General features: G+C 45.9%; 1 protein-coding gene across 1 annotated transcript in view; it reads right to left on the minus strand.

Moving 5' to 3' along the window:
- Positions 1-17329, minus strand: part of LOC147103587 (unconventional myosin-XVIIIb-like) — a 409691-nt gene extending 392362 nt beyond the window's left edge. The window contains exons 1-2 of the mRNA XM_085962172.1: positions 17255-17329; positions 16257-16358 (exon numbers count right to left, since the gene is read on the minus strand). Coding sequence (XP_085818298.1) covers positions 16257-16358; positions 17255-17329 — 177 coding nt within the window. The remainder of the gene's footprint in view (positions 1-16256; positions 16359-17254) is intronic.
- Positions 17330-18462: the final 1133 nt, after the last annotated feature.

Raw genomic sequence — 18462 nt, forward strand, 5'->3', positions numbered from 1 at the left:
AACCTTTCCTCATACGTCAACCCCCTCATCTCCGGAATCAACCGAGTGAACCTTCTCTGAACCACCTCGAGCAAGTATATCTTTTCTTAAATATGGAAACCAAAACTGCACGCAGTATTCCAGGTGTGGCCTCACCAATACCCTGTATAACTGCAGCAAGACTTCCCTGTTTTTATACTCCATCCCCCTTGCAATAAAAGCCAAGGTTCCATTGGCCTTCCTGATCACCTGCTGCACCTGCATACTAACTTTTTGTGTTTCATGCACCAGGACCCCCAGATCCCTTTGTACTGTAGCACTTTGCAGTTTCTCTCCATTTAGATAATAACTTGCTCTTTGATTTTTTCTGCCAAAGTGCATAACCTCACACTTTCCAATATTATATTCCATCTGCCAAATCTCTGCCCACTCCCTTAGCCTGTCTATGTCCTTTTGCAGGTGTTTTATGTCCTCCTCACTCACTGCTTTCCCTCCCATCTTTGTATCGTCGGCAAACTTGGATATGTTGCACTCGGTCCCTTCCTCCAAATCATTAATATAGATTGTAAAGAGTTGGGGTCCCAGCACTGACCCCTGCAGAACACCACTAGTTACTGATTGCCAGCCCGAGAATGAACCATTTATCCCAACTCTCTGTTTTCTGTTAGATAGCCAATCTGCCACCCATGCCAGTATATTACCCCCAATCCCGTGATTTTTTATCTTGATCAGTAATCTTTTGTGTGGAACCTTGTCAAATGCCTTTTGGAAGTCCAAATACACCACATCCACTGGTTCCCCTTTATCCACCCTGTATGTTACATCCTCAAAGAATTCGAGCAAATTTGTCAAACATGACTTCCCCTTCATAAAACCATGCTGACTCTGTCCTATTAAATTATGTTTATCCAAATGCTCTGTTACTGTTTCCTTAATAATGGACTCCAACATTTTGCCAACCACAGATGTTAGGCTAACTGGTCTATAGTTTCCAGCTTTTTGTCTACTCCCCTTCTTAAATAAGGGTGTTACATTAGCAGTTTTCCAATCTGCCGGGACCTTTCCTGAGTCCAGGGAGTTCTGGAAAATAATCACCAATGCATCCACAATCCCTACCGCCACTTCTCTCAAGACCCTAGGATGTAGGCCATCAGGTCCGGGGGATTTATCCGCCTTAAGTCCCATTATTTTACCGAGTACCATCTCCTTAGTGATTTTAATCGTGTTTAGCTCCTCCCCCCCCCATTGCCCCCTGTTTGTCCAGTGTTGGGATATTTTTAGTGTCCTCCACTGTAAAGACTGATACAAAATATTTGTTCAGCATCTTTGCCATCTCCATGTTCCCCACCACTAGTTTCCCGGTCCCATCCTCTAAGGGACCAACGTTCACTTTAGCCACCCTTTTTCTTTTTATATAGCTGTAGAAACTCTTGCTATCTGTTTTTATATTTTTTGCTAGTTTACTTTCATAATCTATCTTCCCTTTTTTAATTAATCTTTTAGTTATTGTTTGCTGGCTTTTAAATGCTTCCCAATCTTCTATCCTCCCACGAGATTTGGCTACTTTATATGCCCTTGTTTTCAGCACAGAAGGAAGCCATTCGGTCCATTGTGTCTGTGTGGGCTCTTTGAAAGAGCTCTCCAATTAGTCCACTCCCCCGTTGTGCTTTTTCAAGATGGTCATTACCTACCACTTATGTAGTGCAAATGTGACCGGCCACTTGTCAGACAAATCCTGGATGTTATTCAGGTCCTATTGTAGGCTGGTATGGGTTGTATCAATAATGAAACTGTTGCTATTCAACAACAGGTGCATCACAACCAACTCTGATCTTGTCCTCACCTAATATCAAACACACGTCCAACATGGGTGACTGGATAGCAATCATGAGTAGGGACTAGGGACCGTGGCTGACTTTTACCCCTCTCTAGACCAGGGACGCCAAGGGCAATTTTAGTAATGCTACTGTCACCCAACTGAGATCAGCTAACAGCACCAACCAGGGATTGAACCTAGGATCTGATCTGGTCAAAATTCCCTTTGCATGCTGATCTCAAACAGTAGAATAGATCAACTCTTCGCTGCATATTAGTAGTGATGTAAGAATCAGTTTGGTTCTTTTCTGTCACCACGGGCTGGGAAGTGCCCCTCCTTCACCCCTGGCAGGACCCACGCGATGACAGAAGCATTACTGCCTCACTCCTTTACAATTTACCTGAAGGACATTAGGCCTCACAGTCCCTTTCTAATCAAATTAAGTAATACTGGCATCTCTACTCGCCCTTTCAAATCAGATTTCGTCACATTTTAATCAGTTGGTAGTGTCTCATCCAGTAAAGCACCTAATGGTGCTTCTGTGTCCCCCAAGGCCCTGTACTGTGTCCCTCTCTCTCTCCGTTGTGTTTTAATGATGTTGATCAATGTGCTAAAATGTTCTCGGGGATAAAGCATATCTTGTATGCCAATGACACAGTCCTTGAACAAGACACAATCCTCTGCCCTTCGATCTGATGATATTTTGACACATATTCGATTTGTCCTTTTTGCCTTTCAGACCAAGACTGAAAATTTAGCACCAATTAGTGCCAATTACTGCGTGATTTTAGGGGTCAGTTTGTGATGTAGACCCATTATGTAGACCTGTTATTCATCTGCTGCTGCAGTACTGCGGAATCCACCCAGTAATATAAATGGGCCAGATCTGAGACACATGCTTTATCAAACAACCACTTCTACAAATGTTTCTGTAATATAGTTAACCTAAGTGACGAGTCTAGTCACTACCAAGACATAAGCAGATCATGGCTTCTGCGAGATAGTACGAGTGCTGGCATTTATATAGCATTTATATAGCATCTGATTGAGGTGTTTAAAATGTTAAAAGGATTTGATAGTGTAGATACAGAGAAACTATTTCCTAAGGTGGAGGGTTCATGTCACTGAATGCCTCAAAGGGCTTCACACAATAAATTACTCTCTTGGAGTGCAGTGACTGCTGTTATATAGGCAACTTGTCAGAGGTGCCGTCTTTCAGGTGAGATGTTAAACCGAGGCTCCGCCTGCCCTCTAAGATCCCATGCCAATATACAAAGAAGAACAGAGGAGTTCTCCCTGATGTCCTAGCCAATATCTATCACTCAAACAACACTTAAAAAACAGGTGATCTGGTCATTATCACATTGCTGTGTGTGGGAGCTTGCTGTGCGCAAATTGGCTGTCGTGTTTCCTACATTACAACAGTGACTACACTTCAAAAAGTACTTCATTGGTTGTAAAGCGCTTTGGGATGTCCTGAGATTGTGAAAAGTGCTTTATAAATACAAGGGGGGAGAGATTGGGTGAGTAGCGCCACCTGTTAGCGCCTAAAGAGGCAGTCAGTGGCTGTAGCGCCACTGGCTGCGTCTGCGGCGATATTCAGTAGGGGCGCTAATGGTGGCGTTAGGCATTTGCGCTGCGCCGCCACTGATGACGTCATCGGTGTGCGCAGCGCCCCATTCGTGCCCCGTTCGCGATATTTGGTAGCGAACGCCGCAGTTGCGCCGCTCGCTACCCGCGCCCGGTTCACGGGGCCTTACTGTGCTGGCAGCGGCGCAAGTTAAGGTGGAGGTGCGGGGCGGCCGCTTTTTCGGCGGCCGCCTGCCAGCACCTCCGCCCCCGGCCTCCTAACCCCGCCCCCGCGGCATTGCCGGCTGTTTCCCGAGAGCCCGGCACTTCTCCTTGGTGCCGGGCTCATTTGCCGGCTCTCGCGATCGGGGATCGCGCTGTTGCAGGCCCCTCCCCCTTAACAGTGGGAGGAAGGCCTGCAGTACCGCAGCGTGCCGTGCCGCAGCATGTGGCGCTGCGGCACGTTGCGCTGCGATAATCAGTTTCAGCGCCCTAAGAGGGACGTGGAGCGCCTTGAGCCTCGCCCCGTGTCCCTCAAGGGGCACTGAAACTGAATTTCTGGCGATCGGTATCACACCGATCGTTGCGCTAAATCCTGCGCTCCGCCAACTTTTGCGCCACTTTGGCGCGCCCCAACCCAATTTCTAGGCCAAGGTCTTTTTTTTTTAAATGAGGCAGGCATTCAGCCACCAGTGTCCCTCAAACAGTAATGAGATAAACAGCTAGTTTATCTTTTTTTTTAAACATAGGATTACATCGGCTATACAGCACAGAAACAGGCCATTCGGCCCAACCAGCCCATGCCGGTGTTTATGATCCACTCGAGCCTCCTCCTGTCTTTCCTCATCTAACTCTATCAGCATAACCCTCTAATCCCTTCTCCCTCATGTGCATATCTAACCAGCCCTTAAATGCATCTATACTATTCGCTTCAACCACTCCCTGTGGTAGCAAGTTCCAGATTCTCACCACTCTCTGGGTAAAGAAGTTTCTTCTGAATTCCCTATTGGATTTCTTGGTGACTATCTTATATTGATGGCCTCTAGTTGTGCTCTTCCCCACAAGTGGAAACATTCTCTCGATATTCACTATCAAAACCTTTCATAATTTTTAAGACCGCTACATTAGGTCACCCCTCAGCCTTCGCTATTCAAAAGAAAGGAGACCCAGCCTGTTCACCCTTTCCTGGTTGGTATAGCACCCAGCTCCTTTTTTCCAAACAATTGCATGCAATCCTTACCATCCACCTGGCTAGACAGGACTTTGGTTTAACATCTCATCTAAAGGGAAGTACTTCCAACAGTGCAGCACACCCTCTGTACTGCACTGGAGTGACAGCCTAGAACGTGAGCTCATGGTTCTCAAACTGACAATCTGTTTACTCAGAGGCAAAAGTGCTACCAACTGAGTCACGCTGACACGTACGATAAGCATAGGATGTAAATCAGATTCCTGAAATGTTCCCATCTGTGTAACTGCTCGGAGACTGCTGTTATAATGGCAACTGACTACAATACCAATAATAAATTGTAAGTGGAGTGGAAAGCTCCTCTCTCTCAATACCTACCAAACGCTCTAAATATATATCCCCATCTTCCCAAACATATAGCCTGCTGACGAGTAACTCAGTAACTGAGCACATCATGAGGAGGGGCGTCCCTTCACTGTGCTAAAAAGAAAAGCGAGGCGAGGAAATCCTCATCGGTTACCTCTCTAATCTATCTCTCTCAGTCTTGAAAGCGCCAATTGCCCCAGCATCCACTAGGTCCACATAACCTCCTGAACTGGTTTCGATCACCTCAGCGGGTCGGAGAGGAATTTGAGAGTATTTTTTTCCCTTTTTGGCCCTGGGTTTTTTTCCTCTGCTTTTTTGCCTCTCCCAAGAGATTCTATGGTTGGTGGGAGGGGAGGAGAGGGTGCGGGGTAGAGGGGGGTGGGGTTGGGGAGAGTCGAGCCAGGATGCTCCAGCCATCATGGTGAGAGGGTAGGCTTGATGGAGCAGCTGGTCTTTTCCTGCCCTTCAATGCTGTATGTTCATAATTTATGGAAGTAGAGGCTTCGATGGTGCTTCAGAGGGCAAATTCCCTACTCCAGGGCCTCAGCCTGCGCCTAATTTAAGAGCAAATGTTCCCTTGCTCTTGCTCTTTCACTCCTTTCACTTACATGTTGCCCACAATTTGGAGCAAATCACAAACTTCCCTATGGTGGTATTTTTCCCAGAGATCAATACTTTTAGATTAGAGAATAGAGGAACAAATTTAGAAGTGAATTGCTCAGGCCCGCCGAAGGCCCAGTTGGTCAACGGAATGTGTAACGGAGCCATAGCAGACTGGGACGTCTCAGGTTCAACTCCCAGCCTGGGGCTGAGTTAGCCGAACTCAACTGAAGCAGCAGTAAAGGTGCTACAATTAGCCATAGTGCCCTGGGCTAAGGAGGGGGCAATCACCAGGGGTTTCTTTCCCCTGATTGCTCTCCAGTGCCTCCTGCTGGTAGAGTGCATGTGTCGACATCAAATAAAATAAAATACGGCTGGGCCGTGATGCCTTAGGAACATGAGTAGACCATTTAGCCCCTCGAGCCTGTTCCGCCATTCAATGAGATCATGGCTGATCTGCCACCTAACTCCATATACCCGCCTTTGGCCCATATCCCCTTAATACTTTGGTCAACAAAAATCTATCAACCTCAGATTTAAAATTAACAATTGATCTAGCATCAATTGCCATTTGCGGAAGAGAGTTCCAAACTTCTACCACCCTTTGTGTGTAAAGTGTTTCCTAATTTCACTCCTGAAAGGTCTGGCTCTAATTTTTAGACTTTGCCCCCAGTCCTAGAATCCCCAACCAGCGGAAATAGTTTCTCTCTATCTACCCTATCCCTTAATATCCTGAAAACTTCAATCAGATCACCCCTTAACCTTCTAAATTCTGGGGAATACAACCCTAATTTGTGTGATCCCTCCTCGTAACTTAACCCTTGAAGTCCGGGTATCATTCTGGTAAACCTACGCTGCACTCCCTCCAAGGCCAATATATCCTTCCTAAGGTGTGGTGCCCAGAACTGCTCCCAGTGCTCCAGGTACCCAGCCACAATTGAATACTTTGTGACACCCATGATCTAGACCCAAAGATAAAGATTGATCACTTCAGTTATGTAGAGAGACTAGAACAGCTGGGATTCTTCATCTTACAGCAGGGAATATTAAGGGGAGATTTTTTAAAAATTCGTTCATGGGATGTGGGCATCGCTGGCAAGGCCAGCATTTATTGCTCATCCCTAATTGCCCTCGAGAAGGTGGTGGTGAGCTGCCTTCTTGAACCGCTGCAGTCCGTGTGGTGAAGGTACTCCCACAGTGCTGTTAGGGAGGGAGTTCCAGGATTTTGACCCAGCGACGATGAAGGAGCAACAATATACTTCCAAGTCAGGATGGTGTGTAACTTGGAGGGGAACTTGCAGGTGGTGGTGTTCCCATGCGCCTGCTGCCCTTGAACTTCGAGGTGGAAGAGGTCGCAGGTTTGGAAAGTGCTGCTGAAGAAGCCTTGGCGAGTTGCTGCAGTGCATCTTGTAGATGGTACACACTGCAGCCACGGTGCGCCGGTGGTGGAGGGAGTGAATGCTTAAGGTGGTGGATGGGGTGCCAATCAAGCGGGCTGCTTTGACCTGGATGGTGTCGAGCTTCTTGCATGTTGTTGGAGCTGCACTCATCCAACAAGTGGAGAGTATTCCATCACACTCCTTACTGGTGCCTTGTAGATGGTGGAAAGGCTTTGGGGAGTCAGGAGGTGAGACACTCGCTGCAGAATACCCAGCCTCTGACCTGCTCTTGTTGCCACAGTATTTATGTGGCTGGTCCAGTTAAGTTTCTGGTCAATGGTGACCCTCAGGATGTTGATGGTGGGGGATTTGACGATGGTAATGCCGTTGAATGTCAAGGGGCAGTGGTTAGATTCTCGCTTGTTGGAGATAGTCATTGACTGGCCCTTAAGTGGCAAGTAACATTCACGCCACATATCAGCCCAAGCCTGAATGTTGTCCAGGTCTTGCTGCATGTGGGCACGGACTGCTTCATTATCTGAGGAGTTGTGAATGGAATTGAACATTGCACAATCATCAGCAAACATCCCCACTTCTGACCTTCTGATGGAGGGAAGGTCATTGATGAAGCAGCTGAAGATGGTTGGGCCTAGGACACTGCCCTGCGGAACGCCTGCAATGATATCCAGGAGTTGAGATAATTGCCCTCCAACAACCACAACTATCTTCCTTTGTGCTAGGTATGACTCTAGCCAATGGAGAGTTTTCCCCCTGATTCCCATTGACTTCAATTTTTCTAGGGCTCCTTGATGACACACTCGGTCAAAGACTTCCTTGATGTCAAGGGCTGTCACTTTTACCTCACTTCTGGAATTCAGCTCCTTTGTCCGTGTTTGGATGAAGGCTGTAATGAGGTCGGGAACCAAGTGGTCCTGGCGGAACCAAAACCGAGCATCAGTGAGCAGGTTATTGCTGAGTAAGTGCCTCTTGATAGCACTGTCGATGACACCTTTCATCACTTTGATGATGATTGAGAATAGACCGAAGGGGTGCTAATTCGTCGGATTGGATTTGTCCTGCTTTTTGTGGACAGGGCATACCTGGGCAGTTTTCCACATTGTCGGGTAGATGCCAGTGCTGTAGCTGTACTGGAACAGCTTGGCTAGAGACTTGGCTAGTTCTGGAGCACAAGTCTTCAGCACGACAGCCAGGATGATGTCGGGGCCCTTAGCCTTTGCTGTATCCAGTGCGCTCAGTCGTTCCCTGTTATCACGTGGAGTGAATCGAATTGGCTGAAGACTGGCTTCTGTGATGGTGGAGACCTCAGGAGTAGGCCAATATGGATCATCCACTCGGCACTTCTGGCTGAAGATGGTTGTAAACTCTTCAGCCTTGTCTTTTGCACTCATGTGCTGGGCTCCGCCATCATTGAGGATGGGGATATTCATGGAGCCTCCTCCTCCCATTAGTTGTTTAATGGTCCACCACCATTCACGAATGGATGTGGCAGGACTGCAGAGCTTTGATCTGATCCATTGATTGTGGGATCGCTTAGCCCTGTCTATAGCATGCTGCTTCCGCTGTTTACCATGCATGTAGTCCTGTGTTGCAGCTTCCCCAGGTTGGCACCTCATTTTTAGGTACGCCTGGTGCTGCTCCTGGCATGCTCTTCTACACTCCTCATTGAACCAGGATTGGTCCCCTGGCTTGATGGTAATGGTAGAGTGAGAGATATTCCAGGCCACGAGGTTACAGATTGTGGTGGAATACAATTCTGCTGCTGCTGATGGCCCACAGCATCTGCGACAGGTAGATTGGTGAGGACGAGGTCAAGTATATTTTACCCTCATGTTGATTCTCTCACCACCCGACGCAGTCCTAGTCTGGCAGCTATGCCCTTCAGGACTCTGCCAGTTCGGTCAGTAGTGGTGCTACCTAGTCACTCTTGGTGTTGGACATTGAAGTCCCCCACTCAGGGTATATTCTGTGCCCTTGCTACCCTCAGTGCTTCTTCCAAGTGGTGTTCAACATGGAGTAGTACTTATTCATCAGCTGAGGGAGGGCGGTAGGTGATAATCAGCAGGAGGTTTCCTTGTCCATGCTTGACCTGAAGCCATGAGATTTCATGGGTTCCGGAGTCAATGTTGAGGACTCTCAGGGCCACTCCCTCCCGACTGTATACCACTGTGCCACCACCCGTGGTGGATCTATCCTGCCAGTGGGATAGGACATACCCAGGGATGGTGATGGAGGAGTCTGGGACATTGGCTGAAAGGTATGATTCTGTGAGTATGACTATGTCAGGCTGTTAGTTGACTTGATTTAATAGAGGTGTTCAAAATTATGAAGGGTTTTGGTAAGAGTAGGTAGGGAGAAACTGTTTCCACTAGCAGAAGGGTTGGTAAACAGGGGACACAGATTTAAGATAATTGGCAAAAGAACCAGAGGGCAGATGAGGAGAAAATTTGTTTACGCAACGAGTTGTTGTGATCTGGAATGCATTGCCTGAAAGGGTGGTGGAAGGAGATTCAACAGTATCTTTCAAAAGAGAATTGGATAAACACTTAAAAGGAAAGGTTTTCAGGGCTGAGGGCTGAGAAAAGAAACATAGAAACATAGAAGATAGGAACAGGAGTAGGCCATTCGGCCCTTCGAGCCTGCTCCGCCATTTAATGAGATCATGGCTGATCATCCAAATTCAGTACCCTGTCCCTGCTTTCTCCCCATATCACTTGATCCCTTTAGCCTTAAGAAATATATCGAACTCCTTCTTGAATGTATTTAATGAATTGGCCTCAACTGCCTTCTGTGTTAGAGAATTCCACAGGTTCACCACTCTCTGGGTGAAGAAATTCCTCCTCATCTCTGTCCTAAATGGGTTACCCCTTATCTTTAGACTGTGACCCCTGGTTCTGGACTCCCCGACCATCGAGAACATCCTTCCTGCATCTAGTCTGTCTAGTCCTGTTAGAATTTTATAAGTTTCAATGAGATCCCCTCTCATTCTTCTAAACTCCAGCAAATACAAGCCCAATCGACCCAATCTCTCCTCATACGTCATCCCTGCCATCCCAGGTATCAGTCTGGAGAATCTTCGCTGCGCTCCCTCCATGGCAAGAACATCCTTCCTCAGATAAGGCGACCAAAACTGCACACACTCAAGATGTGGTCTCACCAAGAGCGGGAGAGTGGAACTAATTGGATAGTTCTTTCACAGGCACAATGGGCCGAATGGCCTCCTTCTGCATTGTAAGGTTATATGATTCTATGACTTACGCACTTATGCAATGTATGGGATAGCTGCTGGTGAACTTCGTCATGTTGGTACTGTACAAAAGGCTGGTACTGAGAGGACCTCAGTAGATGAGGATCATAGATGTTTAAATTTAAGTGCAGCCACTGACCAACTCATCTTACCCATAATTTCCTGCGGTAATGGAAACGTTAAGGCTTGCTCGAATGTAGCCACGAGGACAGTCCGAAGCAGTTTTGGCTAAGCTCTGATAATGAACAGCAACAGGCTGTGAGTGAAGGTTAAATTGTTAAATAACATATTATAATGCTAAGCTTAATTAGAGTTCGCTTAACACTGATTGTACCAGGGAAGCTAGAAATAAGAGAGATAAGGTAAATTCCAACGAGGTGAAGAACGTATAAACAAGATAACGATGAGCAGAGTAGAGTTGTCGGAAAAATACTGAGCCAGGTGAGGCTAAGATGCTACCCTTCGTCTGAGTGACAATGGTATTTTGACCATTAGAACCAGTTAAAAAAGATGATTTTGTTACAGACCATATATGGACACTGGCCAAACAAACTTTTGATAAGAAAAGGTTTAAAACCTCGATACTCAAAGAACAACTTTACACAGATCTACCACAAAGATCCAAAAGCGAAGGAACAGACTGAAGACGATGTCACCTGTGTCCGAGAGGCTCCAGAGACCAAAGGGCTGCGAGCTACTCATTAAACTATCGCCTGTTGTTAAGTATATTACGCTGTAAGCTTAATAAATCTTGATCTATTGCTCAAACATACCGGCTGCTGCCTATTAGTGTCTTGTCCAAGAACGCAGAGTTCATTAAGATCTTACAGTGCTTTTACTGGAGGGAGAGTGGAGGAGGAAGGAGAGGGGAAATTTCCTGTTGTGCTCACACTCTCCTTTTTTGCTAAATTTAAGCATCAAAGGGAAATCCACCCTCAAAGCTTTTCTGGAAAGCAAAAGGAAACAGATTGCATTGTGTGCCAAGCAGTCGCTTTACTCCTTAGTCAGAAGGTTTACTTTAGGATCTGGTCTAATGAGGAACAGAACTGGAGCATTCAGTCATAGCCCTGCATAACTGATGATGTGGGCTCTTTAACAAGCCATGAGGTACGGCCTTTGAATTTCATTAAATTTTCTTACACGATGGAGGGTTAAGAATTACACGATACTTCCACTAATCCAGACCGACGGGATCCAAGTCTTCTCTCTCTGCCAGCGGGAAGCTCCCTATCTAATATGAGTTCATCTGCTTTTTATACAGCAGCCCGTCTCTTGGGAGATGTCCCAAAGCGCTTTACAGCCAATGAAGTACGCTTGAAGTGTAGTCACTGTTGAAATGAAGGAAACACAGTGGCCAATTTGCGCACAGCAAGGTCCCACAAACAGCAATGACCAGATAATCTGTTTTTAGTGATGTTGGTTGAGGGATAAACATTGTCCAGGACACCAGGGGAGAACTCCCCTGCTCTTAGAAACATAGAAGATAGAAGCAGGAGTAGGCCATTCGGCCCCTCGAGCCTGCTCCGCCATTCAATGAGATCATGGCTGATCATCCAAATTCAGTACCCGGTCCCTGCTTTCTCCCCATATCCCATAGAAAGGACTTGTCCGGGATTTGAACCCGGGACCTCTCGCATACACTCTGCTGCTAAACCCGAAGCGAGAATTATTCCCCTACACCAACTAGCCGCTATTTCTTCAAAATAGTGGGACGGGATCTATTACGTTCACCTGAGAGGGAAAACGCGGTCTCGGTTTAGCGTCTCATCCGTAAAACAGCACTTCTGACAGTGCAGCACTCCCTCTGTACAGCTTACTCCAGTCCTACGCGATGTAGTTGACTCTTAATGCCCTCAGGGCAGCTAGGAATGGTCAGCAAATACTGCCTCGTCAGTGTGGCCCACATCCCAGGAACAAGTTTAAAAAAAAAAAAATCTGGAGCACTATTTCAAGGTAAGTTCTGAAGGTAGTGAAGGGGGCACAGTTCAAACTGCTGATGAGGACTGTTGTCAGGAGGGTCTTCCTCACACACAGTAATTGACATTTGGAATGGGCAATGAGTAATTGACATTTGGAATGGGCAATGGCGACAAAAAATCCTAGGAGACACTTAGATGCTGTGATGGTTTCTCTAGATGGATAAGATGGGACGAATAATCTTCTTCATTCGCATTTATCTTGTGATCTTATAATCTCATAGACTACGGATCATTACAGCCCCAGTTAGGTCAGTAATGTACTGAGTGAAATATATTCAATCTCCAGTGGATTAGGAGATCCTTCTGTGCATTGTTTATCTCACACTTGTAAAGTAAAATTGTTTATGGTTCATTCACCTTTGAATCCACTGTCCCCCAAAAAGCACCATGTCCGTAGTTGATGTCACATGATGCTGAAAGCTGCCTGTTCCTACTTCACCATTGTATTTTGGGGGAGGGAGGAAGTGAATTTTTGTGCTCAGAGGTGAGGGACGTTTGTCTTTGGCAGTGTCTTGTCAACACTAAGCACCTCCAGGTCAGATATAGCCATGGTTAGATGCAGAGTAAAGCTCCCTATGGCCCAATACTGTATCTGACCATCAACTTCTAAAAGAACACCTCCCACTGCGCCAGTGTGACATTGTTTTATCCAAACTCTCACACCAACCAGCCTGCAGCCTTTCTGAAATTGTCGATTTAGTGCAACTGGTGCCGAGGTAGCAGTTGTTGTTCTGTGGGTCCGTGCCCACTAGGAGCTGGACTAAGACTCCCCAAACCTGTATTGCACAGGACCCTTCCAAACAGCAGACAGAGGAGATCTTCATCCATCAGCATGTGGTAGACTTCAACCCAGGTTCCAGGTTCTAGTCTAACCCAATGCACAATCCCATTTCCCTCACCCTCCTTAAAAGCAGAGAAGGCTAAGAGGAGATTTGATAAGAGATGTTTAAAATCATGAAGGGTTCAGATAGAGTAAATAAAGAGAAACTGTTTCCAATGGCTGAAGGGTCAATAACCGGAGGGCACAGATTTAAGGTGATTGGCAGAAGAACCAGAGGCGACACGAGGAAAAACTTTTTGGGATTTGGAATGCAGTGCCTGATAGGGTGGTGGATACAGAGTAAATAGTAGCCTTCAAAAAGGAATTGGATAAATGCTTGAAGGAGAAAAAATTGCAGGATATGGGGATAGAGTGGGGGGAGTGGGACTAACTGGATTGGGCTTTGAAAGAGCCGGCACAGACTCGATGGGCCGAATGACTTCCTTCTGTGCTGTACTATTCCATGATTCTAACAGTCGACATTGTGTTGCCCAGATTGTGCTCAGTATTCCTGTCCTGTAACAGTCTGCATATCACGAGGGCCTTTTCTCAAAGTGTTTTAGGGCCCATTGCTACCCATTGCGTTTTTAAGCAGCACCCCTGGTATTTGATCAACTACTTGAAAGCATCATTCAAATAACTATACAGTCTCATCTGCATTCCTATGAGCTGGGGATCTTTCCCAGTGTCCTGGGGCCAATATTTATCCCTCAACCAACATCACTAAAAACAGATTATCTGGTCATTTATCTCATTGCTGCTTGTGGGAGCTTGCTGTGCACAAATTGGCTGCCCTGTTTCCCACATTAAAACAGTGACTACACTTCAAAAGTACTTCATTGGCTGTGAAGCACTTTGGAACGTCTTCTGGTCATGAAAGTTGCTATATAAATGCAAGTTCTTTCAGGTCATTGTACAGGAATATTTGGCTGGCGAAGATGACCACAAAGAAATCGCGTTACATGGTACAATAAATATATGGTGACCTTATAACAGGAGCATCATTAAGAAATGATTTCAAAAAGAATCAGCGCTAAGGCCCATTGAGTATGTTCCTTTAAACACAAAACTTTCTGTATCATTGTGGTTGAGATAAGCATGCGACCTGAAATTTATAGAAACATAGAAGATAGGAGCAGGAGTAGGCCATTCGGCCCCTCGAGCCTGCTCCGCCATTCAATGAGATCATGGCTGATCATCCAAATTCAGTACCCGGTCCCTGCCTTCTCCCCATATCCCTTGATCCCTTTAGCCTTAAGAAATATATCTAACATCCTTCCTGCATCTAGTCTGTCTAGTCCGGTTAGAATTTTATAAGTTTCGATGAGATCCCCTCTCATTCTTCTAAACTCCAGCGAGTACAAGCCCAATCGACCCAATCTCTCCTCATACGTCATTCCTGCCATCCCAGGTATCAGCCTGATGAATCTTCGCTGAACTCCTTCCATGGCAAGAACGTCCTTCCTCAGATAAGGCGACCAAAACTGCACACAATACTCAAGATGTGGTCTCACCAAGGCCCTGTACAACTGCAGCAAGACATCCTTGTTCCTGTACTCAAACCCTCTCACTACAAAGGCCAACATACCATTTGCCTTCTTAACCGCCTGCTGCACCTGCATGCTTACTTTCAGCGACTGGTGCACAAGGACGCCCAGGTCTCGTTGCACTTCCCCTTCTCCCAATCTATTGCCATTCAGATAATAATCTGCCTTCCTGTTTTTGACACCAAAGTGGATAACCTCGCATTTATCACCTGCCAATGCCAGGAACTAATATTAGTACTCGAGTGGAGACCATAGGAAGCCTCACTGAGAAGCCTCACCACACCAAGTCCTGGAAAAATCCAAAATGGGAAAATACTCTTAACATCACTAACCCCCCAAACTAATGCGCTTTTCTAACTATACCATGTCTAAACTGTCCTCCTCAAGCTGGTAATTGAATGAATCCATTCCTGCTTCACATTGAGACATTGTTCTGTTGCTCGGGCCATTTATATCTCAATAGAAATTTGAGCAAACCTTTCATACAATCTTTCAGTATCATTTGATGATGTCGTGAGATATTTGTTAATAATGATGATTAGGCTTCTGTATCTTCCCTCAGTGCGTGTGTCCCTGCATGAAGGGACCTGACCCAATGCACTGGCCCTTGCTGTGGGCCTGAGTTCTTGATCCACTACACTAGACCTCTTCACATGCCTACAAACAATGCTCTGGCCTACCACACTGAGCCTTTCCATGGGCCTATTTATAAGGCTCTGACTGGCCACACTGGGTCTCCCTGTGGGCCTTTGTACTATCTCCCAACCTACTGCACTGAGCCCCTCTGTAGATCTGTCCGTCATGCCATGACCCACCACTCTCTGCCTGCAGCAAGGCCCTGATTCACTGCACCAGGCCTCGCTGTGGGCCTGTGTATTATGCCCCATCGCAATACCCTTTCTCCCTCTGTGAACATATATGTGTATGTTAAGTCCAGCTTCTAGAGACTTAGGTTAGACTAAACAGCGGATACAAAGCGTATTAATACGAATCAATCACATCTTAAATTTCAGTGACATATTTTAAACTTATCCATTACACCTCTTTATACGGCTGTCCCCTCCTCCATATACAACTGCTGTCTAAAGTTAACTCCAGTGCAACAACACAAATTTAATACGACAAAATAAAACAAGATTTTTTTTTGAAGGCTTGTCTTCATTCACCTTGCTCTCAGAACCATATGTCCACTCAGTGATCCATAAGTGGGAGTGCCATTCCGCAGACCATCCATCGTACAGTCGCTGGAGGCTTCAAAAACAGTGCGGGTGGACCCCCTCACTCCCTATCCCCCCGCCCTCTGCTTCCACTCAGAGGATAAACCCAACATCCCAGTGATAAAATGGTTAACACACAATCCAGGTAGGAATGTGACTGGAGACCAGGCCTTCCCCTGCTCTCCAGCACATTACATCAACAGGATTTTGTTCTCAGATCCCAGTTTCCCCCCCCAGGCAGTTCTATTGCCCCTCACATAACATCTGAGGAGAGTTGAAATCTTTCCGCATCAGCGTTCTGCAGAAGAGCAGGTACAAGAACCCAGCGAGAGCACAATAGGAGAGCATGCACACTCCAGCAACAGCTGCCCCCTCACAGACTAAAAATAACCCCCTCGGCCCAAGCTCTCCAGAGTCTCGACACAAACCAGAGCGAGAGGAAAGAGAAATACAAACTGGGGGAAAAAAGTGCCCATTTCCATTCGAAGATACCCTTTTCACACCACAAGCCAACGGCAGCATTACTGTACCTTCCAGAGAATTGCTTTTCCCGACTCTGTAAAGTTATATTGTTGGGAGTTTTTGAAGCGTCTTTTTAAACAGCCACTAATGGGTCCTACTAGGCAGGCAGACTACATAGAGCAGAAGAAATGTGATCAGGACTGACCCACCCCCTCACCAGACATACACATACACAAGTGTGATAATGCAGTCAACAGCTGACTGGTCAGAACTCTGAGCTATAAATACCCATTAGGTTCCAGGTTTGGGCATCCGTTGACTATTACAGGCTGGACAGTGATGGGATTTGGCCAAAAGGGTAAAACCAGAGACGGGGAGGAGGAGGGAGGGAAAAGCAAGAAGAGATTAGATTAATCTTACACTTTCCTTTTCCCACTGTCAACTCCTCAGTTCCCTTCATACAGTTAATTGAAGCTGGCGGCCTTTTAATCAGTGCATTTTTCTATATGGAAACAAATCACTTCTGACACTGGCTAAAGACCAAACAGGTTCACTGAGGATTGCCAGGACACTGCTTAAACTTGTTTTAGCTGGCTCTCATAACAACTGTTTTGAGCTATCTATTATGTTGGATTTGAACCCTGCATTTTAATAACACACGGCCACTATAATCTGAAATATAGTGCATATCATAGCAAATAGCAAACCAAATAAAAACTTCTATCTCTTGAGTGTTTATATTGAGGATTGAGGAAAATATCAGTCCTCGTTCATTGCATTTGTGACTGGCAAACTAGGAAGAGTTTCAACATTCATTTTTTTTTTGAAATAGCAGAAATTTAAATTTTTATATAAAAAATCAAAGTAGAGTAAAAATTCAGTGTTGAAAAGAGCCCAATTTTACAGTTAACCCTTTGGTTATAAGGATACAGTAGCTCTCTGTGGACTTAGAGCTTTAACTGTTATCTGTAAATAATGATGTGCTCTTTATTTCTTTTAGTAAATTAACAAAAATCCTTGCTGAGTGGCCTCTTTCTAGCGAGTATTTTAGTTCATTGCGGCTAACCCAGATGTGAAATGTTGTTTTAAAAATAAAGACACCTTGTTTCAAAAAAGACGAGCCCGAATTGCTGACCCTCATGGGCCACATTCTTTTAACGTTCTAGTTTTCTTTAAGTTATATTTGTTTTAAAGAAAGACTTGCATTTATATAGCGCCCTTCATAAGCTCAGGACGTCCCAAAGCACTTTACAGCCAATGAAGTACTTTTGAAGTGGAATCACTGTGGTAATGTGGGTAATGCGGCAGCCATTTTGCGCACAACAAGCTCCCACAAACAGCAACGTGATAATGACCCAATAATCTGTTTTTTTTAGTGATGTTGGTTGAGGGATAAATATTGACCAGGACACCGGGGATAACTCCCCTGCTCTCCTTCGAAATAGTGTCATGGTATCTTTTACATCCACCTGAGAGAGCAGACGGGGCCTCGGTTTAACATCTCATCTGACAGACAGCACCTCCGACAGTGCAGCACTCCCTCAGTACTGCACTGGAGTGTCAGCCTAGATTTTTGTGCTCAAGTCCCTGGAGAGGGGACATAAACCCACAACCTTCTGACTCGGAGGCGAGAGTGCTACCAATTGGGCCACAGCTCTATTAATTTATTTCTATTTATTTTTTAAATAGAGTGAAGCTGCCCGAGCCCACAACAAAAGCCATCTGAAATCCAATCTCACAAAATCCGAGCATTTTCAGGAATTCTGTGCAAAGTGGCGCTTCCTGAACATTCGTACAGGCCCTGGCTGGCACGGAGATTCTACCTCCTTTTCTGCCAACCATTAAACACCAGATCCAGGACCAAGCAGGGGGCCCTTGCACACAGCTTTCAAATCAGCACAATTGGTGAGAATATTTAGGTGCCTTTTCTACATACCCACCTACTAAAATGGGCTGGTGTATTCTGCGCCAATGCAAAGTGTCTCCCAGGAAATGAGGAAAGTGAGTGGTGGAGGGGGTGTGGGGTTGGCTGGTGTGGAGATACACAGTGGCGAAGATGCAGTGGAGAATGTCCCCGAGCACCTTTGTGCTCCCGCACACTCCCAGTCCACTGTAAAACGAAGGGGCAGAACTCCCAGGCCTATATTTTTAAAACTCAAGGACCAAAAAGCAGTTGCTGAAATACTGTTTTTTTTTTATATATGCGTTCATGGGATGTGGGCGTCGCTGACAAGGCCGGCATTTATTGCCCATCCCTAATTGCCCCTTGAGAAG

The sequence above is a fragment of the Somniosus microcephalus genome, chromosome 19 (genome assembly GCF_052327205.1).
Source record: "Somniosus microcephalus isolate GS21.2 chromosome 19, FLI_Smic_1.0, whole genome shotgun sequence".
Classification (NCBI taxonomy): Eukaryota; Metazoa; Chordata; class Chondrichthyes; order Squaliformes; family Somniosidae; genus Somniosus; species Somniosus microcephalus.